Below are 26,977 nucleotides of genomic sequence, written 5' to 3'. Positions count from 1 at the left end.
GCTAATTTTTCATTTACTGTCACAAGATAGCCAGGGGTTGGCCTGACAAATGTGTTTCCTTATTTGCCTTCTCTCGCTGAGCTGCCACCTCTCCCAGTCCTGTGTGTAGCGGGAGCAGAGAAACCCGACTCTGGCAAAAGAACTGAGGTGTTTTGTTAGGAAAGAGATCATGGCTGCTGCCCTGCCCAGGGGCTGCTGCTGGAATGAAGATGCTTCAGGCCTAGTCTCATCCCTGCCTCTGTGTGGCTCATGTACAACATTTGAGGTTAGTATCTTTGGCAACGAGCAGGCAGGCTTCCCAGCACAGCAACTGCAGAAGGAGCCCAACTCATCTTCCTGGACATAAATGTAGCTAATACTTAGCTCTCTTCAGCACTAGATCCTGGTGCCCTTTCCTGGACAGAGAGGGGAGTGTCATAACAAGTCACTGGCAGAGGTGGGAATAGAACCCAGGCGTCCTCAATGCAGTGCCTCAATGGAGTGCAGCTGCTTTCAAAAACGTGGGGCACATTCAGAATCACACCAATTTACTTTCCTCTTGCTGATCTGTCAGGTAAAGGGAACTGTAAGGAATCCTTCCCCGGGAGGGGTGTGGCTTGATGTCTGCATGGGCGGAGGTGGGCTTTTTTTATGCCATGCATCAGTGTAGGCATGTACCCTCCCAGCAAGGGATTGACAGAGCCCTGGTCAGGTAAACCAAGCGTGTCTCTTCCCCTCCTCCCCACCTTCTCCAGTAAACACAAGTGTTAAAATGCCTGGGTAGCAACTGGGAAGTGGTGGGCCCTGCACTTGTTCTCCTACGTGAGCCTATGACCAGTTAAATACGACAAAATGAAATTAGCTCAGGGAACTAATGTGCAGACAAATACAATGCTGTGAAGGAAAAGTATAGGATTAATATGAGCCTCTAGGATTTATGGGACATGGAATTAAATAATCATCGCTGGCACTTGAACTTTGGCGAGGGCAGAGGGCCTGAGCTCTGCCTGCTCTAGCCTGCGTTCCTTTCTCCAGGCTGTGCTGCATTGCCTGTACTCCCTCCTCTAGGACCTGAAATGGGAGTAAATAGCAATTCATTAACTGCCCTTAGGTACAGCTACTGAGCCATAAGAAGGTACACACACACTGAAGCCAAGAGGAGATGTTCTGTTTGGTATTGTTTGCTAGGTTCCGAAGCAGGGTTGTTGTCTTCCTGCCAGATCTCCTCACCATCCTCCCAGGAGCAGCCGCCGGAGTCTTCTGACCTGAAACTGCCGCCGTTTCATTTTTTGTTAAAAATGAATTGCACTGGGGGTTGCAGCCAGCTGAAGTGGTTATTTGTACTGGCCACTTAAGGTTCTTTTCCTGGGCAAGGGTGCAGATCTGCTTGGGCAAGGCAGAGGGGAAAAGGGTAGTAGCGCCTGGTGAACCTCTGCCCCTACTGACGTGGCAAAAGAACTGAGGTGAACCTCTGCCCCTACTGATGTGACTGACTAAACCCCACTAGCGGTGGGATTCGCTCTGGCTTCAGGTTTTTTGAAGTGCATGTGGTGCTGGAGAGGTTACAGCCCTGCTGCCTGTGGCCCAGTTCTTAGCTGCCCTGGGCCCAGAGGCGTCAGTAGCCCCCTGAGAACACCCTTGGGCCAGAAGCTTCGCCAGCCCCTGGTGCAGGAGGTGGAGCAGGAGCAGACTATGCTATGCTGCTGCTATCATCTCCAGCCCGGGGCCCTGGGAAGCCAAGTAAGTGAGTGCAGCTGTGAGGGCCTGGTCCCGGGATCAAGGGACCCCCAGGGGCTCTTAAAGATGCTTTTCTTCTGTTCCTGCCTGAGAGAGAAAAGCAGAATAACCGTCAATCACTCCCTGCAAGTCTATTGCCCCTCAGAACAAGTTGACTATAAGCATCCTCTACTCTGCTGATAGGTCACTGTCCTGCTCTGAGGGGACATGCACCTAGCTATGCTCCTTCATGCCTTGGCCTCTGGCGAAACCAGAGCCATGGCAGGGTCTGGCCCTTGGAGCTGTTGACAGATGGGATTGGGAATGACAGCACTTTGGTTCTGTACATGGTACACAGGGGAGCCTGGGGTTGGTGCTGTGCTATGAAAGGTGATCAACCACCTAGAAACTGCACCCTAAACCCAACAACTCAACCTAGACCACAGCAGTGCCACAGGGCTGTTGACTCACCTCTCCGCATCTGGATGAGGCTCAAGACTGTGTCTCTTAAAAACCCCAGTCCCTGACCCTGGCACGCCTTGCAGTCATTCTGACACAGTAGAGGCAGACAGCCAGAAGAAGACAGGGCACGAAAGAACAGCACGGTGGCGCTAGCCAGCTCTTTGCTGCTGGTAAGGGGGAGGAGCTGTCCGGCTCAGAGGGAATTATGCCAATCAAATCTTGTGGTCACAAGGGCCAGGGTTGCTGTGGCAGTGTCGTCATGGGATAAATAAGATGCTAGCCTGAGCAGCTTGTAATAAACTCTTAGTGTCAGGCTGATGCATGGTGACTTTGCAGGGCTAGGCCATGGCGCTGTTAAGGGGGCTACTGCTAGCCGGCTTGCGTGAGCCGGCCTTACCAAAATGAGTCGTGCTGCTGAAGGCGCTGGCCTACTCACATGAGTAAAGGTAAATGCACAGCAGCCCACCCTGCAGCCGCCAGCCCTGCATCCTCCCGCCAAAAGAGGCAGTTAGAAGCCGGGTGGTAACTGGGAAAGCATTTCAGCACATCGAGGTGGGGCAGGGCAAACCCATTGCATGACTGGTCAGTGCCAACCCCTGGCTAAGCAAGGTGAGGGTAAACGCCTGCCAGTGATGCCCCCACATGAATGGTTTTACACACCCTGCATGGAGAAAGGCTGGTGCCAGGGAGGGAAGTCTCAGCGAACTCAGGAACAGCTTCCATAGACGTCAAGGCAACCTCCGCCTAGAGCAGACAGGCCATCAACTCTATACAGGTCATGGGGGGAAGGAAAAGGGCATGGGACAGAGACTAGCGCACAGACACAAACTTGAACATAGATGGGCGGCAGGGATCTTAGGCCAGGGCAGGCTAAGCCTTCGCTAACCCAATGTGGCTCCCCAAGGCCCTGCTCTCACCGCTCCTCTCTCCTGAACTCGGTGGGGGCTCAGCGCCAGCCCATGGCCTAGGGGTTGGGCCTGTGTTCAGGCTCGCTGGCAGTCTGGGACACCTGGGGGGGGGGTGGTCGGGCTGGGTAGGCCAGGGTTCCCCCAGCTGTGGTGATAGGCGCTCAGGGGTGGGGGTGGGGTCATCTAGCTTCCCCAAAGGGAGGGTTCATGTGACACCCATGTTAACATAGTGTTAATTTTCTTCTATGTGCTTAAGCCCAGCGCCTCAAAGGTATTTAACGACACTCCCCCCCCCCCCGGCCATTGAACTCAAATACCTTGGAGCATTGATACTGTGCTATGGCTTATTGATAATTCGTATTATTTTTATACTGACCCACGGGGTCTAGTTCTGCCTGGCTCACCGCGCTGGAAAAGAGGTCCTAGGCTATGAGCATGACAAGGCAGGTGAGGTCATCGCGTTCATTGGCCCGGCTGGTGGGGAATGAGCCAAGCTTTCGGGTGCACACAGAGCTCTTCCTCATGGCTGGGAAAGTGCGGGAACCGGTGCCCTGGGGGGCTTTCGGTCTCCTCGCCTTCCTGCCATGTCTCCCAGCCTCTCCCCTGCACTGAAATAAGCATTTCACGCCCCCCCCCCCAGGCTTTGCACCTCAACCACCCCTTGACCGGCAATGGGGTTTGGCGTGCACATCCCACAGCTGCCATGGGCCCGGGGTGTTTAATGGATTATCGCCTTTGGTCGATTGTGGGCCCTCCCTTGCCCCTGTATATTCCATTAGCCCTGTTGGGAACATTTCGCCCAGCATCTGGTTTAAATTGTTTTCTGTTAACGGTCAGGGCTGGTACGCCGCATTTTCATGGGCGGCAGGTGACGTTTCCCATTGGGGCGGCTAGGCCTGGTGCCCCACTTCTTCCAGTCAAGGCCCTCGCCTCTTCTGGCTGAGGCCATGCCCCCCACCCCCACCCTCCGTGGAGGAAAGGGGCTGAGCGCTCCGCCCACATGTCCCCGGCCAGGGCAGGGGGTTAGTGGAGATGGGGTGCTGAGAGTTCAGCTGCGGCCAGGGTCAAACTATCAGCTGCGGCCAGGACCATGCCCGAGCTCTCGGCCCTGGCTGGAGCCCCTCCTCCCACAGCCCCACCCGCCCGTTCCACCCATGGCCTTGCCCCACTCCACCCGCCCCCCCACTCTACCTGTTCCCCCCGAGGTCCTGTTCACTCATTCCACTGCCTCCCCTCCTGCCCCGGCTGCAGCCCCATGACCGGAAAAGCTTTGTGCCCCCGCAGTGGCCATGGGGCTGAGGTGGGGAGCGAGCGCTCCTAGGGCCATGGCGGGTGGAGATTGTTCCAGGGGCTCAAAACCCACCACTGCCCACTCTCCTGGCAGCGCAACGTCTGGGGCAGCTTCGCCTCTGCTACACGCTGCCTATGCGTGGTCTGGGATTCCCTTCGCCACCTGGACTTATTCCCACTTCTTCGTACTGCAGGGTGGTCTTGCTCCCCCCCACTTCTGTGCGTTTGTCTTCTAGACCTATAGCTTACACCCCCCCTTGCCTGCCTCTGTGCAGCCACCTCACATTGGCCCATGGGCTCTGTCAGAGCTTCCAGCTGTGCAGCAGCTTCATAAAGCCCGTGGGGTGGAAGGATCCTACCTTCCGGGGCTCGCTGGCTGATACATCAGGGGTGATCTATTGGGTTATTCCTCGCTTAATGGGAACATCGTCCTCCTCCACCATTAGCCTGTTCCCTCAGTTAGGAGATGAGAGAGAAAGAGACTCACGGAATGGATACTGCTAGGAAAGCAGAGGGGCCTCTGTGACCTGGGAGTAAAAGGAAAGGGCCGATGGAGTCAGATAATGCCAGGGAACAGCACAAGTTTTGCCAAGGATCAGGTGTATTTATTGAGTCCAACAGGTATCCCTGTAGCTACTACCCCATTGAGAACTACTACCTTTCAGTGGCTAGCCAAGCCTCTCCCAAGGGCATTGGCCCTTTGGATACGTCAGGAGGTAGGGTCCAAGCCCAAAGTCTTTTCAAACACGGTTCAGCAGCATCGGGTTAGCTAAATAGGTGCATTCGCTGTGGGTAACCCAGGGCCTCGACTTCAGGCCATGTTGTCTATTTAAGACTAGCCCTGAGGCTAGTTTGAGGCCTCCTAGAGAAATCCCAGCCCTGGAATGGAAAGCTGATGTCAGCTCATTCTGACACATAGGGAAAGTGCTGTCACCTGGGTGGTGGGGTGAACACGAGAGAGAGACCAGCCCGAGAGAACAGAGAAGACTGACTCCAGAGGAGTGAGACGCTTCTGTGCTACTCCACACTGGTTCTTGTACAGTACTCATCCCTTCCACGAAACCATCGTGAACGGCTGGTGGGTGTTTGTTCTCCCAGCCTTTCCTCAGAAGGGGCAGCGGGCACAGTGGCTGTAGGGGTGTTTTAGTTTTTAAATATACACAGGATAGGGCAGAAAGTGACAAATACTGCATCCAACTGAAAACTACAGGGAGCACAGATGAAGGCAGAATGTAATCTGCTGTACTGGAACTCAGCCAGGTCATCAGAGTCAACATTCCTACTATTACAAACTGTCATCGGTTCTTCAGTAACCACACATGGTCAGGACCTCCAGCCTAGAGGCTCATCTTCTCTCCTCCAGCAGGAGACTAGGGCTAGTCTGGGCACTTGGTTCATTGTAGACTCAGGGAGAAGAAGGTTGGGTAGTGAATCATCAGCTCCATTGTCTCCAGCCGCTGGACCGTCCTGAGAAGGTTTTCCTGCAAGTACGAACCCAGCTCAATGCCTGCGTGAACAGATGACATGTTCACCTTGAGCATGTGTGACCCAACTAAGTAATCTACTCTCTCTCCTGGCAATTTATGAATTCACCCAACACAGCCCATGCAGCAGGTTTCTTCCAAGAAAACACCTTTTCACTCTCGGTCCTCCAAGGAAACCTCCAGCAAAACAGGAATGGCTGGGACTTAACATTCCTGCTATTTCTAAGCTCTAAAACAAACAAACAAATAAATAAAGTTTTTGGTTCTTCTTTAGTCAACTTGATTTATCTCCCCTCCCCCCATGTCACTTCTTGCCATGATCTAAACTGATGCTAGTAAGTAGGCAGCGCCTCAAAGCTGGGAACAAAACATATCAGGTGGGACAAGGCGTCGGGATGCTAAATAGTGACTATGTTTTTCATTTGTTACAATCCATCATTCTGCCTCAGAGAACTTCCTAACAAAACACCAGGCACCTGTTTCCGTGGCACTCGCTGCAGCTGCGTCCCCTCCCCTGTGGCTTGGTACAAAGGGTTAACTCACCCTGCAAACTGTCTGGACAAACGCCTGGGGCCCAGCAGAGCCCACTGATGCCCGGGTGGCTCCAGAAAGGCACAAGGGGCGTGCCTCAGCGGGACAGCTTGAAGTTCGTGAGGGAAGAGGCACACATACCTAATGGCCTCCTTGCCGATGGTGCGGGGAAACAATCCAAAGACGGGCTGACTTCACTGCAAACAAAGCGGGAAATAACTGAGCCAAACGGGAATGGACCAGAGTGGTGGGAGAAGAGCCAGGTGGTTAATTCCAATGACTGAGTGCTAACAACTAAACGTGGGACCATGTCCCGGTCTTTGGATGTAGGGCCAAATGTTCCCCAAATTTATAGGGGGCAGGGACTTGGTATTTTGGGTTGGCCCATGTCAGAGAAGGGTCTGAGTATAAAATTCAAGGTTTACAGCCCTGGGAGGAAATGGCTTTGCAGCAAGGCCTTGGGTCTAAAACCAAGTAGCTCTCACCCTTTCCATCTCCCTGGACTTCTGAATGAGTGCCTCAGCCCCACTGGGCCATTTCGCACCAGCGCCCGATGGTTAATTCATGTTACTTACCTACTGCTGCAATTCTCTTAACTGCTTCCAAACAGCTCAGTGCGGGAGAGGGGAGCACACTACAGCCAGGAAGGAAATACATACAAATCAGAATGATTATTTTAAAACACAGGGGGGCACATGGGTCGCATCAGACCATTGGCCCAGCCAGCTCTTGTGGCGAGGAGCACGTCTAGCATCAGCTAAATACCAAAGCGTCTATTCAGCCAAGCACTTGAGCACCTGCTTAACTGGAAGCGGGAGACTAATCCACCCCCCTCAAGGCTTGTTTAAGGCCCTGCAGAACTACTCACGTGCTTAAGGATGCGTTTTGTGCTTTGCTGAGCCACAGTCTAATATATCTTCTCCCAGGGGTGTCTAGCGGGTCCTGGCAGGGGGATGGACTCAAGGAGCTAATAAGTAGATTTCCCCCCATCACTCAGCTCTAGGGTCCTAGCTGTAGCCAGAATCTGATATGTCCGTGGATGGGGTGCTCCCCCACGTAATGCCCTTCCAGCCGGATTCAAAGCCCACGACGGAGTCTTTCGATTGACTTCTATGGGCTTTGGGTCAGGCGCCTAGACAGTGGTTTAGCACTGCAGCTGAAAGGGAAGGTTCCTCCCTGACACCCCCTGCCCCCTCCATCTTCAAAGTATCCGCTGAAAACCTTTAATTAATTAATTGCACTTCTCTTACAACTCACATCCAAGCCAAACGGATTTGCACTGTATTTTATTCATCAGGTGTTGTTCCGGGGATCAGCCTGTGGCTGCCGCAGGCCAAACCCTGCTTGCCATTACAGCGGAGTGAAACCAGAGTCACGCTGTGGAGCTCAGGCGGACGATGCTGGGTTTGCCCGAGTACCAGCCAGGAGAAGATTTTTCTTTCCATGGCACTAAACACCTTGAAGTTCAGAGAAAAGTAGCCCTGCCCCTAAGCCACAGCATCCAGATTGCCACAGCAGCTGAGAAATCTACCCACTGTGGCCACGGCCCTCACCACAACTGGCTTCCAGCAGTGCCGACTTGCCTACAGTTCCCGCTTCCCCAGGCAGCTGGCTTGTTGTGGTGGCAACAGTGTGGTAACGAAGGGCTGGGGCTGGAACAACACTAGGGTCATTTGCATATCTTATTCATATGCTAATTGGGCCTGGAAGAGCAGCTTGTTTCCAGGTCCTCCCGTCCTTGTGTGTTCATGATAATTAGATTCATCTGGGTGAGGACAGGCACGGATGAGAACAGCAGCTCCGGTCCCTGCTGGGCCGCTTGCTTCCTGGGAGAGCAGTGACGGGCAATTTTCTTGAACCCCCATGTCCCTTAATGGGTTTTATTTCAAATTAATGACTCACCAGGCTACCAAGGAGCCCCTGCGAGCGCTGGACAAGGAGACGGCTGTCCACCGTGCTCACTGCACATATGAATTCACTGGTTAGCATGGCAGGAAATCCCTGCCTCATTAATTCACGTCAAAGGCAGCTGGCCTTATGGGTAAGGCACTGGACTGGGACTTCAGAGATCTGAGTGCAGGTCCCTTCTCTGCTACAGACTCCCTGTGTGACCCTGAGCAAGTCACTTCAGCTGTCTGACACTCAGTTCCCCATCTTCAAAGCAGGGACGGTGAGATACCATCTCAGCCACATTGTGTGTGTCTTGTCTATTTCAATTACAAGCCGGTCAAGACAGGGGCTGGAGTAAGGCACAGAGGCTCCAGCAGTCACATGAGGAGATGAGGATCTCAGCTCCCATGCAATAGGAAGTTTCCACCCAGCTGGGTGGGAAAGAAAAGCTTGAAAATGTGACCCGAGTGTAACTGACACAGTGAGCTTGAGACAACAGCTCTGAGAGGCACAAACTACACCTTCATGTCAAGGGGTGAGGAATAAACCACAAGACTCACTGCTCTGGGGAGTCCCTTCATCAGCACCCCAGCAGGGGACTCCAAGGTATGTCCATACCACACCCTAAGCCCAGGTTCCAACTCAGGTTCGAGCCCAATCCCCCACTCTGTCCACACACAAATCAGGCTGACTCAGGTCAGCAAGCACCCAGGTCCCAGGACTCTGCTGGGGGGGGATGGGCCAGAGCCTGAGTCCTGCTGTGAATCGGGTCCAAGCCCTGTCATTTTGCTGTGTGGACATAGCTCAAGCCATAGACCCAAGTCAGAAGGGCTGCATAGACATGGTAGCAGTTTTGAGACCAGGGTCCATCCATCATAAGCCCAGGTTTACAACGCAATGTGGATGCTCAAGTGGGGCGTTGGAAACACGGAGTCCACAAACATGCGTCCCAAGGTTTACAGTGTAGTGTAGACATAGATTCATAGATACTAAGGTCAGAAGGGACCATTCTGATCATCTAGTCCGACCTCCTGCACAGCGCAGGCCACAGAATCTCACCCACCCACTCCTTCGAAAAACCCCACCTACGTCTGAGCTATTGAAGTCCTCAAATCGTGGCTTAAAGACTTCAAGGAGCAGAGAATCCTCCATCAAGTGACATACCCTAAATGGCAGGAGAAGAGAGCAATGGGTGCAGGCAGATATGCCCTGGCTACTGCCTCTGCCTCTCCAGGCAGGGGGAGAGAGAGGACCTGGTACTCTCAAGGGGCACCGATTCCTTTTTGATGCTCTTGGGGGGGAGGAGGAAGATGGGAAGCAGACTCCCCCGCTCCAATCACTGCTCCTGACATCTGCCTCTTCAGGTGGGGATGGGGCCATGGCGCAGGGATGGCCCATGCGTTAGGGCCCCGGATTGCATGAACCTAGTCCTGCACTGTCTTACTCTGTGTTTGCAAACACAACAGGGACCTGAGCCCAGAGGGCCCCACAGGCGCTACCGTAATACTAAGAGTCAGTGAACACTTGGCTGTTCTAGGGGCTTAGGAACCTGTTGGTTTAAAAGGGAGATTTGGGTGCGAGGGGCCCACAGGACAAAACCTCAGGCCGGGCTGGTTTTCCAGCACTGCAAAGCCAGGTGACCACAGGCAAGCCTCTCTGCCCCCTCTGCAAACAGGGGCTTGGGTACCAGTCAGGTGACTTCCATGACTGCCGGCTTGCAGTACTCATGGCAGGGACGATGCGGCCGCACAGGAGAAGCCAGCCCCTTTTGTGCTGGCTCCTGCACCCAAGCAATTTTTCCAAGGGGCCGCAGTAGCGCTGCCCCCCTTGTGTAAAGTACTTTGAGATCCTTGGCTATTGTGTAATTATCCTAGTGAGCTGGGCCCTGGCTCCACTCTGCCAAACCAAAGCCACCCATTCCCTGCAGCAGGGATGAAGGATGAGGAGATTGCCTGAGCCACCAGCAGGCACTGACAGCGAGCACCTGGCGAGACATCAGGGCAATAACAGGGGGCCATATCACGCCCTGGATGTGCCAAGAGAACTCCCCAGTCACAGCAGAGCATTCCAGTTAAACAGCGAGGGCAAGACACAGGACTCGGCGCTCTTAGGTACTGGCTTTTGAGGGGGGTTGGGGCTGAAGGTTTGAAACATCCCCTCTGCATGTGGGTTTGATCTTCTGTCTACAGGCCCCCTGCCTCTCCCCTCACTCACATCCTGAATCAGCTCTGCAGCATCTCCCCCGACTAGTGGCTCCCAAACTCTTTTGGCTCACTGCCCCCCCTTAAAACATGGATGGGGGAAAGCGAGTTTCTCCTTGTGCACATTTCTTTTAGGCCTTAAGTGGCTTGATTTAAGTATTCATGTGCTCACAGTGACATGTTGAAGCACGGGCCCTGGAGGAAATCAGGAGAGAAGGGAACCTGGCCAGGGAAGTCCGGGTGGAAGCGTTAGAGGACATGAGGTTAGGAACTGGTCAGGAATTTTTCAACAACATGGATTTGTTGGAAGATGCTGAGTTGTTGGAACCAAAACTTTTTGCAGGAATGCTCCTGTTTCAACAAAGTTTTCACTGGGAGAGGTGTCTCAGGACCACCCTGGGAGCTCTGGCCAAATGCAGAGACCCACCCAGAATAGGCTGGTAGTCAGGGTATGCACCTGAGATGAGGGAGACCTAGGATCAAGACCCAGGTCTGCCTGATTCAGAGCAGCACTTGAACCTGGAACGTTAGTTATTCCGGGGGGGGGGGGTGTCTTTTTTCACAAAGTAACTTCAAAATGGGTCTGTTTTGATACAAAATGGGAAACCCACTGGAGCGCAAAGGGACTTGGGCAGCTAGTGAGCACAAAAGGACAGGGAGAGAGCTCAGAGGTGAGGGGAAGGGAGTCTTGGTTGGAAGCAGGGGCTTTAACTAGGCACAAGGCAGCTTCAGCTCCAATCCCCCTTGATCCCAGATTCTAGGTTCCCCCCAGGCCAGAGAGCTAGACTAGTTCCACTGCAGGCCCTGGCCTCTTTGGAGAGTCTTTCCCAGAGGGGTCCCCCGGGCTGGCCCCAGAACAAAACACCTTCCTCTTCGTTAAGGGATGTCACATCTCTCCCTTCATTGAGCTGTACCACAATTCAGGCAGTGCTCCCCCAGCTCCAGACTCCAGTCCAGGTTCTACAGACCTCCCTCATTGCTTGGACTTACCCAGCTTGGTTGAGGCACCCCAGAGCCCTTTCTCTTGGGGGTGGGCTGTGATTCAGGCAGGCTTCCTCAGCCCCCACTTTCTCCCCTTCAGGTTCCAATTCCTGTACCAGGGAGCCACTTTCCTAACTGGCTGCTTCCTTGTAATTCTCTTCTCTTGAGAGTCACCTAACAGCTGAGTTAGATCAGTTACTGAGATAGCTCCCTGATTAACACCTGGCCCTCATTACCCAACTAGTCTGCTGCTCTCTTGAATACCTGCTTCCTTAAAGGGGCCATGGTCATGGAATGGGGGTTGGCTGCCCTGAGTCGCACTACTCCTGAAAGGAGACAAACCTTGTTACAATGTACCTTTTCCAGCAGGCTCAGGTACCTCAATATGGGAACCTTTGCCTTAGACCATAGACAAGCAGGGCATGTCAAGCTGTCCAGGCCCAAATGTGGGCACTGGGGGGAACCCACAGGAGATGCTCAATCAGGATCTAGTGTTCTTTGTTTCTTATTCCCCAGGATTCAGAAGAAGAGAGAAGCCAGAACCAGCCACCCAGTTTTACCTGGTTTGAGCATGTCGGGCCCAGGGATAAATATTCCCAGAAGAGTCGATGGTTCCCAGGACGTTCCCATCATCCCTGGTCAGGCCCAAGGCTCAAACGCTCTGGGGGGCTTGAGCCTGGGGGCATAAACATCCATGATAATGAAGGAACATCAGTGCAATACAGTGCCCAGAGGGAAAAGAGAGAGCCAGCCCCTTTCCATTGGACAAATGTCTGGCTGGCAGGGGACCTTGAGAAGTCCTCCTGTCCAGCCCACACCCTGACGCAGGACCAAGAAAACCTAGAGCATTCCTGACAGGTGTTTGTCCAACCTTGGGGCAGTGAGGGCTCTGTGGTGAGCAATAGGAGACAGCCCCCTTGCACTGGCGGATGGGATGGACTCTGGAAGGATGTGGGTGTGGTCTCATTATTGCCGCACGCATCAACTCTCACCAGATGGAGGGTGGGGGTTAGGTTGGCCAATTGCTGGTGGGTAAAGTTCATCGCCATCCAGGCACATGGGGTTAGTTGATCACCTGCCTAGGCACAGAACCCAGCATAGAGGGCAGGTGGCATAAGAAGGTGGCAAGGATGCATGGGGCATCCTGTTGGTCAGTCTGGTGCCTTGCGTCCTGGAGGATTTTTCTGTTCAGAGCTGCTCTCCTTCCTTGAACATGAACACTGCTATTCAGAAAGTTAAACCCGTGCCTCTTTGGCGGCACGTAGGTGGCTGGCTTCAGCATAGCACTCCTTCAATTGGATTGTGATGAATGCTTCGGCCCCCGTTTCATTTGTCAAATATTCTCCCCCCCCCCCCCCCCGCTCTGTGATAGGCCAGTTTATAACAATGGCTGTTCTGAGACGTTCTTACGGCACAGACGGACCCAGCACCAAGGAACCTATTTACTCAGCCCTCGCTCCTCCTTCTCTCCCCTTCAAAACTGCTATATTTCTTTCACGCGTCCACCTAGTTGCAGCACGGACTGACATGCTGCATACGTTTCCCCCTTGGGTTTAATGGAAAATCTTGGCAACCGCTGGTGCTTCTACGGCCAGAAATGCCAAAATGACGGAGCTGGACATGAGCTTGGTGCTGTCAATACAGGAATGTAGGCGACTACATGGGCTAAGGGTCTGATCGGCTAAAGCAAACGCTTGTGTCCGCTGGACCAGACCAGACCCTTTGGAACAAGGACAGCCAACAAACAGTTGAATAAAACCCCTAGCAAGCTGCTAAAGACTCTGACTTAAAGCCCTCACCCAACATCTCCAGCCTCCTTGGCACTTCCTAGGGGAGTGAGGAGAGCCCAGCTACTGAGCCTGGTGTAAGCAGGGCAAGATCGTGGGCCACACGCTTTCCCTGCCCCTCTGGTTCCATTGTGCCCTCTGTGAAACAAGCCGTCCAGTTCCATGGCGAGCAGGCCAGGCTGCTCCCGGCTTGCTCAGAAGGGGGTTAACATAGAAACTTGAGCATAAGCTTTCGTGAGCTACAGCTCACTTCATCGGAATGCATCCGATGAAGTGAGCTGTAGCTCACAAAAGCTTATGCTCAAATAAATTTGTTAGTCTCTAAGGTGCCACAAGTACTCCTTTTCTTTTCTTTTTTCTTTTTGCGAATACAGACTAACACAACTGCTACTCTGAAACCTGTCATAGAAACTTGGTGAACTTCTTTCCTCAGACCAGTCACTGCCCGATGGACCTGTTCAGGTGGGTCCCCGCTGGCCACACAGCCAGCTGCTTGACCAAATGAGATGAGAACAATGGGATTCATCCCCACTCCCGTTGGGGCCAGTGGGCTCCTGGGGCTTAAAAGCCCAGGGCCGGGCCAGCACAGAGCAGGGGGAGTCGTGTGGCTAGAGGCAGGAGTGAGAAAGGGAGGGAGATCGCAGCTCATTTCGTGACCTGCGACAGTTCTCGGTGCAGCAATGGTGCTCCCAAGCTAGAGAAGGGCACGCTTTCCCCGGCGGGGGGGCCTCCTTGACAAACAGCAATAGCAGCCAGGCGCAGGCCCTTTTCCCTGCAGACATTCAATGAACTTTTTCTTTCTTCCTTAGCCAATGAGTTAAACCGAAGAAGTCGTCGCCTCCTTCTCGATGATATAGTCACCCGGGAAGGGCCCTGGCCAAACAGCGGCTCTCGGCAGCACCCTTTTGGCGTGATGCAGTGGGAGATTAAGGCAAGAGGTCCTGATTGGCTGGTGGCAGGGCCTTGCTGGCGTGTGTGCATGCTCATGCAGAATGGAACAATGCCACATTTGGGCCAAGCGAGGCAGCGGCTGGCGGGTGCGTGTGTTTGCGAGGGAGAGGCGGCTGTCTCCATGGCTGTTGCCATATGCTGAACGCTGACTGATCAGCCTACACAGTGGCTGAGGGCTTTTTGAAGTTAAATTGGCTGCGGGTGCCCTCCGACTCCTGAGAGGATCAGTCCCCGGGGGAGAAGAACATTGCTCCACGTCCATCATCACTTAACCTCATTATTCAAATCCCAGTTCTGGTTTAACCCCTTCATGCCCAGTGGCAGTGACTGGTGGCGCAGGTTAATCAGACAAGGAGGTCCAGGCCTGCAGAGCATCACAGGGTAAGAGGAACTACACACACCCCATGAGTGGTTTGGTTAGGACTCCATGGAGCCTGTTGACATTCAGCCTTTTGTCCTTTCTGCTCGAAGCTCTAGGGAAATGGTTGCTAAGCACAATGATGCTGCCTCACGTGGACACAGGTTCTTATGTTGGTTCATGCCCAAGTGATGACTGGGATCATACAGGGCTCTATGTTGAGTCATCTACAGCAGTGTTCCTCAACGACTGGTCCGTAGATGGGTGCCGGTCCCTGAGCTCTCCCTGATACAGTTTAAGAAGGCAGCAAGCTGGTCCCTGGTATTGAAAAGTTTGAGAAACACTGGTCCACTGCTACCAGGAGCAGAGGGAGTTCTGCATCTAGCAAAAGGTGCTGAGCACATTGCAAGACTGACCCGTGTCTATGTACAGGGACATCTCAAGAGGAACTCTTGCCAAGCCTCAAGAGCGGGAAGGCTTGGTGTCTGCAGTGAGTTGGGGCAAGGCAGCACTGCAGCCCACAACTGATTTGATCGGTGGAGGCAGGCAACTTGCTGACCGTGGCCCGCATTACTTCACTTGGGAGGAAGATGAAGGATTCGGGCTGGAAGACATAGCATCAGGCAGGCCCGGGGGGACAGCATGGCTGCTGGAGGCTGGAGTGGGAGGAAGATGATGTCTAAGGAATCCCCTGGGATCCATTTAGCCTCATGCTCCCTTGGTTCCTTTACCATTAACTGCAGAAGCAGCTCAAATCTCCATTACACCATCCCATGCACCCCTCGGTGTAAAAGCATCGCTTAGGTCCAGATCCTTAAAAGGTATTTAGGTGGCTAGCTCCCATTGAAATCAACAGGAACTAATCACCTAAATACCTTTGAGAATCTGGGCTTTAATAAATGCTCCATTATAAATCGGCCTTCACTCCAGAACCATCATTTCTAGCCATGTCTCCTCCTAGTGGTAGGGAACATACACACCGTCTCTCCCTCCATCCCCACTGCTGCGAGGCTCCAGGGAGAGGAGGCAGTGACGGGTGCAGCATTTCCAGTATGCTGGGGCTGCAGGTGCAGTGGCAATTGTCCTCCTGAGTGCAGCGGGGCTCCCCAGCTGACTCCACCAGGCACACGGCAAAGCTCAATCCTGAAGAACCACATGGAGCATGGACTTGGGGTCAGAGCTCAGCTGGGCTGTTTTTCTTTCGAAAGGAAGAGTTGTTTCAGGGTTGCATTGTCCCCCCATGCTACAAATTGGATTTTCCTGCCCTGACCTCTGCTGTTGGCAGTGCAAAACCTGCCAGTGCCGAGGAACAGAGTCATTAGTATAAGGACCAAAAATCCTCTGCCCTGGACTTCATGTCATTAACTCTAGCTCGAAGAAGCTCGGATTCCTAACAGCCTCCACAGATGTGTTTCAAACCGACAGCTGGCAGAGGGCTGTCGCCTAGCGCCCCCTGCTGAAGCTGTGTGACAGCACGCTCTCCCCCACACCATGCAGCTCTTCACAAGCAATCATTCCTTGCCCCACTAGGGGGCCTCTCGCGTGAGGCGCGCACAGTGTTTCACACATGAATTAAAGCATGCAGCACCTGGTGCGCTCAGCATCACCAGCCTCCACGTTACAGATGGCACCAAGTTAGTGACTTTCCCAAGGTCACACAGCAAAGTCAGTGACAGAGCTGACCACGGGAATCCAGCTAATGGTCCTTTTCCCAAACGGCTTACCTAGAATCTACCCTGGGCAACCACAGAAATCCAGCCCAGCTGGAACAAACTAGACCATCCAGAAAGAATCCTTGGAAAGGAAAGAATCTGGACTGGATTTCCGTATCCACATGGCTGAGGTTCTGCTCCACTGGCCAGCTGTGAGTTATGAGACAACGCTGCACGGAGAACATTGCAGCACTTTTGCAGCTCTAGCAGCAGATTGGTGGTGCAGCCACACAACGGGTCACATGGGAAAAGCCGTCTCTGTAAGCTGTTGCCTCACTGGAAATCATTTATTTTTTAATATTGGTTCCCATGCCTCTAAAATCTTTAATCATCACCATGCAGTTGTCACTGACCCTGAAGGCAATTCATAAAACTCATTCCTAGAGTCATCTGTTTGAGATGCTGGTTCCAGAGAAAATGAACATTTCTCCCTCCCCCCCACGTTTGCTGCAAAAGTTCATTAGCAACAAAGAAATTGAAAAATAATAAAAAACCCCACAAACTAAATAAAAGCGCTGAAAAGGCAGGATGCTGCCTGGTACTGAAACCCCGAGATACCGACGTTTACAGCCTTGGTTTAATCATCCTGCGTCAATAGGAGGTGAGGTTTGTTTAGTTAGCTACCCAGGAACCTCTTGGTTCAAGAACATGCACACAGGCCAACACCACCCGTGGAGCCAACAGCCCTAGCTGCAGCCTGCAGAGAGGAATCATGATGCTTTTGGCCACCCAAGGTAAGTCTACATGGGGGTGGGGGAATAAAAGGTGCATTCTTAATGCGGGTTAACTAACTCGGATTAAAATAAGAGTGAAGACACAGCAATCCAGCTTTTAATTGGAGTTAGCAGCTTGAAAAGCAGAATCACATCCCATCTTCACTGTTATTTTAACCCGAGTTAAGAACGCTTTTTTTTTTTTTTTTGGGTACAGTGTAGACACAATCAGACTCCAGCTCCAGCTGAGGCAGAGAGGTGGAGGATCATATTTGGTCAGTGTCAGAGTCAGGAATAGAACCAAAGAATCCCTAGCATGCCAGTCCCTTCTTGTAATCATGGAAGTTCACTTCTCTCCTAGTTTTGAAAAAAGTTAAGGGGTAAAGCCAATACTTTTTTTATTAACATTCTCTATAAACTATTTGTTCAGGGTCAAAAATCCATACCAACAACTCTTAAAGGGGATGAGCATCCTTGATTCTTACAGCTACAGCACCTTGGACTGGGTTTCCAACAAACTCTTTAAACTAACTTTAATGCAAGAAATGTAATGAGAGAAAACAGAAGAATGTTTGTGTTTCAATTAAAACTCACTGGACAATTCAGAAGTTACTAGCTGACCTTGGACAAATATTGAAATTTCGATTAAGGATGCTGCTTAAGTGATCTAAGGGTTTATTTGCATTAAAAAAAATCTAATTAAAGCAATGCTTGGAAAAGTCAGACTCCCTGTCCATGCATACAGATGCCATTTGAGCCAAAGGCAGGTTGACACTGCTGTAGTTTCACAAGCCCTTGGGACCGTAGGCCTCTGAGCAGTTCTTAGAATGCGCTCAGATTAGACCATCTTTTATCATAGAGACCCTGGGAGAGTTTCAGAGAGTCAGTATTGCCTCCAAAAAAAGGGCTGTGATAATATCCTTTTCATATTGACCCTGGGACCAAGGCCTCTGCATGTTAGACTGAAATGTATGTTTCACAGGCAGGAGACGTTAAGAGGGGCTTGGGAGTGACGAGCCAAAGCACAGTAGAACGCTTGTAGCTGAAAACCACAGTTGCCAACTTTCACATGGTAAATAAGCACCCCGGCTTTCACGACAAGACAAAAATTAAGCTTATCCCATTTCAAAACAAGGTCAAAACAAGCCAATCCCTAAGAACCCCAACACTGTGTGACTAGATCCCCCCGGTGTGCAGTCTGGGACTCTGGTGGGCCTGCTAGGCATCCCGAGTCTATCCCGCTCCTCTTCCCCCTGCTTGCTGGCAGCCAATAAAAAAAAAGAAGCAACAAGCTACAAGCAACTCACAAGTCAATTAAGCCAAAAACAAGCCCAATTTCTGCATTTTTTCCTACAGGTTTGGCATGTCTGCTCAAAACCTCTTGGCATGGAAGAGGAAATGTGCATTATTTGTATATCACTGCCCAGCACTATTCTATGGTTAACAGCAGGAGGCAGGACTCCTGGGTTCTTTTCACAGCTCTGCCACTATTTGCTGTGAAGCCTTGGCTAACAATGTGCTGGAACCTGGCCTATTGGCTGCTCTCCAGATTGTGAACACTTCAGGGCAGGGGCCATCTTTTTGTTCTGTTTGTACTGTGCCTAGCACAACGGCCTCCTGATCCACGACTAGGGCTCCTACGGGCGGCTATCATATATAGAATGAAGAAGAATGAAACAACATCTCCTGGCTGGAGAGAGGAGAATGCTGCCAGGATGGTGCTGGAGTACTCATCTCCTGATTCAGCGTTCCTCAGACTAAGACGGAAGAAGCAGGAAGTAAAACAGTAGCATGGAGGACGGGGGTAACAGGGATTTCAGATTTCTATTCAGTACAAACGCAGCGGTTGGGTGGTAAGTAGTCATGCCACATAAATAGAAACTTCTGAGGCTCAGTAGGTATGATCTAAAAGGAAATAGGGCTGAAAGAGGTAGAAAAGAATGAGTGGGGAGAGCTGTCGGGAGCTGGAAACCACCAGAATGACCGTGGCAAATCACATCTATTTGGGCAAGTTGGCCAGCTGTGTGAATAGGAAGCTGGCCTACACCTGCCAGGATTTCTCTCTGTGCCAGTATGAGTTCACAGATACGAGGCACTTACCCTTCTCCCCCCCAGCAGGTAAACCTCGATAGAGCCGACACTATTGTAGATGGCACCTGGAATTAAAGTTAAGGGGAGGGCTGTCAGCGGAAGCCGTCTGTTATATCCTAAACACTGCGACATGGCGTCGTGGGCTTTGCACAAGAACCGGAAGGCCTCACTCCCACCTCAACTCTGCTGCTGGCTGAAAGCTTCACTTCACAATACAGAGAGATGAAGTGATACAAGTCCTTAACTGCCTAACATGGGAGTCAGCAAAACTAATATGCTTTGCAGAGGGCTTTGAAGATGGAAAGTGCTACTGTCAGCCTCTATCCATTTCCATCCAAAGGCGCTATCAGACTAGGCTAGTTTTCCGTAACTGTTTAGGAAATCATCCCCTTTCCCTTGAGAGTCTGCTTGTACCTACAGATGCCTTTGAAACCTCCAACCCCCCTCACCTCCCCAACCCCGCAAAGCTCCACCTCCAAAGAGCAGTAATTGTAACCTGATAGTCCTGACATAGTGCTACCATTAACCACCTGGCATTGGATGTCAGCTACCTTCTGTCTTCACTTTCCCCATCTAATTAACTTTTATTCTTCCTGCTTTCAATGGGGGAAGACTCCGGCAGGTTTTTGTTATTTGTAGGGAATGGGAGCTTTAGTGCAGAAGGTTCTTGAGAACCTGCTAAGCTGGCGCTAACCAAAGAAAACAGGTTTCTGCGACAAGGCACTTCAAAGGATGTAGTTCTGCTAGGAGGAAGTAGCACTAGCATTTTTCAGGCACTGTAGAACGGCCCCCATGTCCTCCCCCATTATACCCTCTGGATTTACACAACTGCTAAGGTCTTGCCTTGGCCAGGATAATGGCCAGTGCCACAGGTAACAAATGCAGAGTCCAGCTGTGCTGACTTCCAGCTAACAATCCAGCCCTTTGGACTGGTTTCAGAGTAGCAGCCGTGTTAGTCTGTATTCGCAAAAAGAAAAGTACTTGTGGCACCTTAGAGACTAACAAATTTATTAGAGCATAAGCTTTCATGAGCTACAGCTCACTTCATCGGATGCATTTGGTGGAAAAAAACAAAACAAAACACACCTTTGGACTGTTCACCGACCACTGAGAACGCTCCCTGCGCCAAGTAGCTTGAAAGTTAAAATGAATTCTGCATCTGTGTGAAATGTATTATAAGAAACACAGTCCCCGGGGCCAGGTCTGAAAAATGATAAAGGCTTCTGGAGCGACGGCCGGCTTGCAAGAGTCTGGGCTAGAACAGGAGCATCCGTACCTGAGCCACAAGTTGGAATGAACAAGCACGAGAACAGAGTGTATTTGTGACTGGCATGAAATACTCTGTCAACAAAAGAAGCTTACAGGTCATCACAGACTCCATTGAACTTACACGTCTGCGATTAGGGTTATACCATACAGGTTTACAGCCAAAGGAAGGAGGCATTATCAGACCTGCTAAAATGAAGTGCGGGGGAGGGGGAGGGGGAGAGGGAGAGAAACAGTTATGGGAAATTAAGCTTTTTACCTCTAGGACACTGGTTCTAATCTGGTCCTGGTTAGTAGTGGCTGCAAGTCATTAGGACGTAGCATCTGTTCAGTAGCCTGTGTGAAACGGTTTGGCCTCACGCTGGTTGCTATAGGGGAGAAGCATTCACATCACAAACACTGCCACAACGGGCATCTTCCACAGAGAAGCCAGAGATTAAATGGTCATGGAGACTAAAATGCCCTCTGATAGTGGTTTCCCCAGCTTAGGGCTGAGGCAGATTTGATGCTCCACAGGAACGAAGCTTGCACTGCTGCTGATGCCCATGCCATAGCTACATGGTGGAAAGAGGACTTCACCCTCCGGGGCTAAGTGGCACTCACTGGTTACCAGCATTCAATTAAAAAGGTAACATTGTCCCAAGTCTGTTTGATACTTCAGCCTCCCTTCCCGCCACGTTGCTGTTGCTCTTTGAAGCGCGGCAGAAGACTGGTATTAGGGATGGATTCACTTTGATTTCAGATTTACAGTCCAGCCAAAAAATTCCTCCACTGTCTGTTGAGTCCTTAGAGAATCATGGGAGGAGAAAGTGTTTATTTCCATCGTAAAGATGTGTTCTAATATTTTCACATAAATCAAGCTGGGTTTTATGATGCTAATAAATTTGCCAGCAGAAATTTCGTTTGCTGCCAGAGGCGGTGGAATGATTTAATTTGTTTAGTTTTGAGCGTAAGGGAATGTAATTGAGAAGGGTAAAGTACAGATGTTTTAATTGAGTTTTCAGAGAACATCTAGAGATGCAGGAGGCTAATACATCGGGACAGTCTAGGGCCTCAATTACTCTGAGCTGTCACAACCACCCCTGCCCTCTTTGTCTGCCACCTCCCCGCCTTCTGCTGCTCCCATGGACTTATTAGGCAGTGGAGCCACCACCAGGAGAAATCGTTCCTTATTCACACAGGAGAAGGCCAAAGCAAGAGAGATGCAGAATGTGCGCTTTATTTGTATGCCTTCTGGAGAAATAATTACACACTGGGATAAGCTGAGTACGGTGTGGTGAGGATCAAAACAAACCCCTGTCATAATAGCCATTTAAAAATATCTCATTCTTAAACCAGACAGGAGACGAGTTATCATGCCACACCAAGCCAGGACACCAACTGGACCCCTTCTGCCCCCTGCTAGCTCTGCATCTAATGAGATGGGCAGGGACCAAGCTGAGATATTTGCTCTGGCTCGATCCATCCAACTCCCTGTTTTCCTTCAACTTTTTGAGGCATTTCTTGTTTCACATTTTAAATGAAAAATGTTCTCCTCCGCCTTCCTCATTGTGGAGTGTCTCCCATTGGGAGGGTTGATTCTTTCACTGATTGAGGACAGCACGTGTCTGGAAAGTCTCTCCGATGTTGCTTTTCATGTGTAGCAAGGAGAGCATTCCCTGGTGGAGCGCCAGGCAAGACATCCATTCTACAATGAGCCAGATATCCCTTGCTGTTAAGCTACATCTCAGATCAAGGCTGGTTTATATCTGTTCACAGCTTACAAAGGAGCCCCACGGAAACCACTCTTGTGCAGCATTCCAAAGGAAGCTTCTCAGGAGGGGAGTTCATCGATGCCAGAGAAGAAAAGGCACATTGTAACTGAAGTCCATTAAAGCCAATTCTGCCCGTCAAAAGGCAGACAGCTGTGGAATCTCAGGTGCCCATGCAAGAAGGGGTTAGTGGGGAAAAAGGGAAGCAGTACCATGGTTTGTAGTTCAAAACAGGACATCATGCACTTGTGCTTTGACAAACACCATGGCTGGACCTTTTCGGGCTGGAAAGGGGAAATTTCCTGGTGGTGGGAGGGTCACTGTAGTTGTAGACTGTGCTTGCCATAAGATCATGAACCAAGCTATGCTGCCTCAGGCCCAGTTCCCAGGCTCCGGGCCAGCAGCTTCTGCACACTATATGGAACTTGATGTTTGCAGTTGTACCAAGGAAAGCGCTCGGTGGAGACAGGCTCACTCTCAGAGCAGAGGTTTGCTAGCAACTCTGCTCACTGACCTGGACAGGCCAAGGGTGGGCGAGGAAAAAGGAGAGCAGGGTCTTTGAGCATTTGGCAGCCCTGGAGCAGAGAAGAAATAAACAGCTAATTAAAATTGCCTGTTAGCTTCTGGACACTTGGGGATGACGTGGTCTGGTCTGGTGCTGTGGGACACAAGGCGAGAAAATCAGCTCACTGCTTTGAGGGACTGAGACGGACAGAAAGACCGTCACAGGCTAATTTCTTTGCTGCAAATGGGCAAAACCTATTCCTACCAGTGCCTGCCCCTGTGCTGTACAAGAACCGAAGGGCCCAGTGTGCCCTGCCACGACGTCTGCGATCTGTCCCATTCCTGGCTGTTAGACATAACAACCGTGAGAATGAGCAACCGAAGGAAGCAGGTGCAAACTCCTTCACTACTCCCCACAGGTGGCTCCGAACTCAGCTGTACTATGGATTTGCCCTCCAAACTGCCTCTCTGCGTTTTTGTTCTCCCTAACCCAGAACAGAGCATCGGGCTTAGCAATTCACTCTCAGAGCCCACTCAGTAACCTGGCACCAAAAGAGCCAAATTAGCTTCCTTGTAGCACTCAGGCTGCGCAGGTAACTACACCAGGCCGCATAGGTAACTTGCACCAGCAAGGGCTGCCAAATACTGTTTATGATCGGGAGGAGAGGGGATGGGAGGTTTATTATGCTGGAACCAACTCCCCTCCACCCAACTGGCACATCCTGGTTTACACAATGATCAAGGACATCTTCACATCGCTTAAGGAGGTGAGGGGTTTTTCCCCTCCTGCTTTTAAAATAAAGCTGCTTTTGCATAGCCCCAGCCATCTGAATGTTTCCATGGCAGGAAGTGCTTCACGTCACATAGAAACCTGAAACTTGTATTAAAAAGAAAGCTTGATTAAAAAAAAAAAAGACTGCATGCCCAAGCTCACCGTTGGTGAAAAGTGACATTCAATATAGCAGTAGCACTGGGAGCAGGGTATATAATGCCAGAGACTGGCAGCTGTCTTTGAACCTGGCTTAATCACAGGGAGGGGAAATGTTTTAAAATATTTAAGGTAAAAAGTTTAAGAGTAAACATTCTGCCTCCTGGTATTAAAGCCTTTATTGTATGACCTTTGACCCTGAGCCCTCAGCTTGCTAGAATAATAAACGTGTCACTTTGCAGTAAGAGCGTTAGCAGCCCCAACAGCACAGATTTACTCAAAAGACTGTCTGTGTCCAATACAGTAGACAGTTCTCCTGCAAGAAGAGAAGTGTCTCTCAGCCTGTAAGCTGGGGTAAGGTGTGCTAAAGTGGAATTTTTGGAGGGCTGATGATTCTTAAACTCTGTCTCAAACAGATGCAAGAAAAATTCTTAACCCTAGGCAGAGGGAGAAGTTAGAAGCAGGATAATAGCGTTATGGACCATTTCCAGAGCTTCCTCCCATGTTTTTACTCTCTCTGCTTATACTTCTGAGCTCTATTTCTCTGAGACAGGCACAGTGAGTGGGGTACTGCTGAATTCTCCAGCTGGCACTACATTCTCCTGAGTTTCAAGGCTAATTACCCAGAGCAAGAGACTGGAAATGTCAGTATGCCCAGCAAGTGCTCGAGGGTCTAACGCAGGTCACCGACAGGTAATTAGCACCTCCCAAGGCCACACAAATCCTGACTGCTGTGTCCATAGTCTTCCCTGCTGCTTCAGCACTTGTGAGATCTGCTCTGACAGCTGACGCCACTTAGCAGCACCAAAGAGCTAACGAAGTGCGGAAGAGACTGGGATCCAGAGCCCTGCAGAATGGGTTTGCCTTGGGAGGGAAAGTTAAGGCAACCAGAAAAAGCAGTTAGGAGCAGAACTCCAGGACCAAGTGTTGGCGTAATCTTATCAAACAGGCAAATGAGCTAATCCAGACACATTGAGTCCACACGTTCTACCCCATAGACCACACTGCAAATAAAACAAAGGCCAATGTTTTCTGAAAAGGTAGTAACAGAAATGGAGAAACCGTGAGAAAGACTTGTAACAGGATCAGTCACAGTATCCACATAGAAGCCCATTGCTTTCTACAGTCTCCTCACCCATCCTCCAGACATGCCACCAGTTGTCATCCCTAGTTAACCGGTTCCCTCACCATGCACCTGAAATTCTTTAACAGAAAACAAAAAAGTCTGCTACTTCCTTAGTGAGGGGTAAGTGGATCACTCCAGAGAACTGCTGTTGGATTGTGTTAGCAGCTATAATAGTTCCCTGTCTCTGGCAGAGATATTTGTCCAGCTCTCATGGGGAGCGGATGCAGTCCAGACAGCCTTCTATGTGCCGAAACCTGCAGCGCCGTAAGGAGGCTGCTCCTGGACAGAGAGGAAGATGCTCTGTAACGGAGCTCCCCCAACTCAAGGCAGAAATGGTCAGACACTGAATAACCATGGAGGCCTTCTGAGAGCTCCCAACCCTGGCTTTGCATGATCAGTCTGAGAACCTGAATCAAAAGGAGGCTGAGCAAGTTACATCAGCATCCAAGGTGAAGAGGGGATAAAAAGTCCTCACGTCCAGATCAAACCTGCATCAACAAGCTGATGGCTTGCGAAGACCAGGTTGTTGGGTTTTTGTTAACTGAGTCTGAAACAGGAGCTGAAAATCCTGGAATCTCCTCCAGAGCCCTGGATGAAGAGTGCTGCTGCCCCATCATCAGAGTTTTGTCTCACTCAGGATGATATTTGCAGTCACAAACACAAAGCAGAAAAGACTCCAGAGCAGCACGAACCAGATCCAGAAGATGTGCCGGAAAGGGGACAGATGGTTATTGACTGTGCCACTGCCAAAGATCAGCCGAGTGTCCTTCCGACTACAGTAGGCCAAGAAAGCTGGGATGATGTACTGGATCCCATTGCCAGCATAGGCTCCCGTGATGCCCACCAAGGACTCCAAATCATGTGTGCAGACAGCCACCAGCACAGGGGGAATCAGAGTGATTGCTGGAAAGACAATCCTATCCACCACCCATGGGTACGTCCCACCTTCCCGGTGGAAGAGGGTCTTCCAGTTGTTCCGCAGGGTCACAGCGATGATCGGGAAGTTAGTGCTGATAGTGAAAACAGGAAAGAGGCCCAGGAAGTAACGAATGAAGGCGATGTTGGTGATATTACAGTTGGTGAAATTGAGCGTGTACATGTCCATGAGGGTCTCATTGCGGAAGCAGTAGATGGCCGTGAAGGACAGGAGGATGTAGAAACCCAATATTAAGATGTAATCCAGCATCACCAGTTTGTTTACATGTTGCTTCTTGGAGATTGGAGTGATGAGGGACGGCAGTGAGTGCTGGCACATGAAGGAGTAGACACACACCCCAAAGAGGTTGGGGATCCCCGAGAGCTGCGCCAGGGGTGGGTGACCTTCCCCTTCACCCTTGCCGATGTGGATGAGGGCCAAAATAATCATGACGACAAAAGCTGCAAAACAAGCAAGAGAGAGAGAAAGACTATGGTAAATCATGCCAGCGTCCAGGCTCCCAAACACAGCTCTCCTCGGCAGCACAATCTCTGCACTAGATCTCGCTACATGTCTACAGCTCAGGAGATAAGAAAAACCACTTCCCTGTGGAGAATGTGGCACTGCATATCAAGGAGGAAAATACAAGGGAGTTACCACTTTATCGGCTTTCAACACGAAGCTGTACATCAGAGAGAATTCATATGGGAACAGCCTTCTGACTTGGTCTTTAGCAAGTATATCTAACCATCACCCTCTCTCAGGAAATGGGCATCCTATGCTCTGCGTAGTCAAACACTGCTGTCATTCATCACCTTTTCACTGCAGGGTGTCTCTTCCTATCCACCTTGCAGAGGTATGTTAAACACCTTCCAAACATCCCCACCTACAAAGTTTAGGCTAAAGGGTATTTAAGAGAGATTATTCTGTGCAGGAGGCAAGATCCTAAATCTGGCCACAGACACCGATGCCACTCATGTGACTTGCTAGTTGAGGTCCCTGAAGCATTAGCCTACAGGGTGTGTGTTGGGGATAGGGCAACACACAGCTACTATCACCCGGGAACCACCACTAGCACTGGCTATTTCTTGGGCAGGAAGAACAGGCTGTCTACTGCTAAGCCCAGAGTGGGGAGAGAGACTAAAGCAGCATTGAAAAAATACTATTAACATTCATCAGTTCCAGGCATAAAATCCATTTGCCTGCCCTTTACCCGGTTAATGGGAAAAAACCCAACTAATGACATTTTACTAGCCTGTCAAAACAAGGTACTTGCTATGGACAAGAAAAATATGAATGGCTGGGTTAAAAGTCTAGAAAGGAAGTGAAGCCTTTATCACACTCTAGCATTAGAACCTGGGCTAAAAACAGTTAGCCATATACAAGGAACAGCAGCCTAGCAATAGGTACAGGAAGAACCACATCCTGACAG

General features: G+C 50.9%; 1 protein-coding gene and 1 long non-coding RNA gene across 11 annotated transcripts in view; both read right to left on the bottom strand.

Annotated features, from left to right (window-relative positions):
* On the bottom strand, nt 1-19,051 carry LOC119842908. Its single transcript, XR_005288835.2, has 5 exons — nt 11,452-19,051; nt 6,946-7,004; nt 6,383-6,567; nt 4,715-6,068; nt 1-130 (listed from the first exon to the last, which is right to left on the bottom strand). It is a non-coding gene; the product is annotated as an uncharacterized LOC119842908 (long non-coding RNA).
* Nucleotides 19,052-21,523: 2,472 nt separating this feature from the next.
* Nucleotides 21,524-26,977, bottom strand: part of TMEM104 (transmembrane protein 104) — a 63,075-nt gene continuing 57,621 nt past the window's right edge. For all 10 annotated transcript variants that reach the window (XM_038371677.2, XM_038371680.2, XM_038371665.2 and 7 more), the window contains one exon: nt 21,524-26,006. In XM_038371677.2, coding sequence (XP_038227605.1) covers nt 25,246-26,006 — 761 coding nt within the window. In that variant the 3' untranslated portion in view covers nt 21,524-25,245. The remainder of the gene's footprint in view (nt 26,007-26,977) is intronic.

The sequence above is a fragment of the Dermochelys coriacea genome, chromosome 14 (assembly GCF_009764565.3).
Source record: "Dermochelys coriacea isolate rDerCor1 chromosome 14, rDerCor1.pri.v4, whole genome shotgun sequence".
Classification (NCBI taxonomy): Eukaryota; Metazoa; Chordata; order Testudines; family Dermochelyidae; genus Dermochelys; species Dermochelys coriacea.
This window is presented reverse-complemented; position numbering and strand designations above follow the sequence as displayed.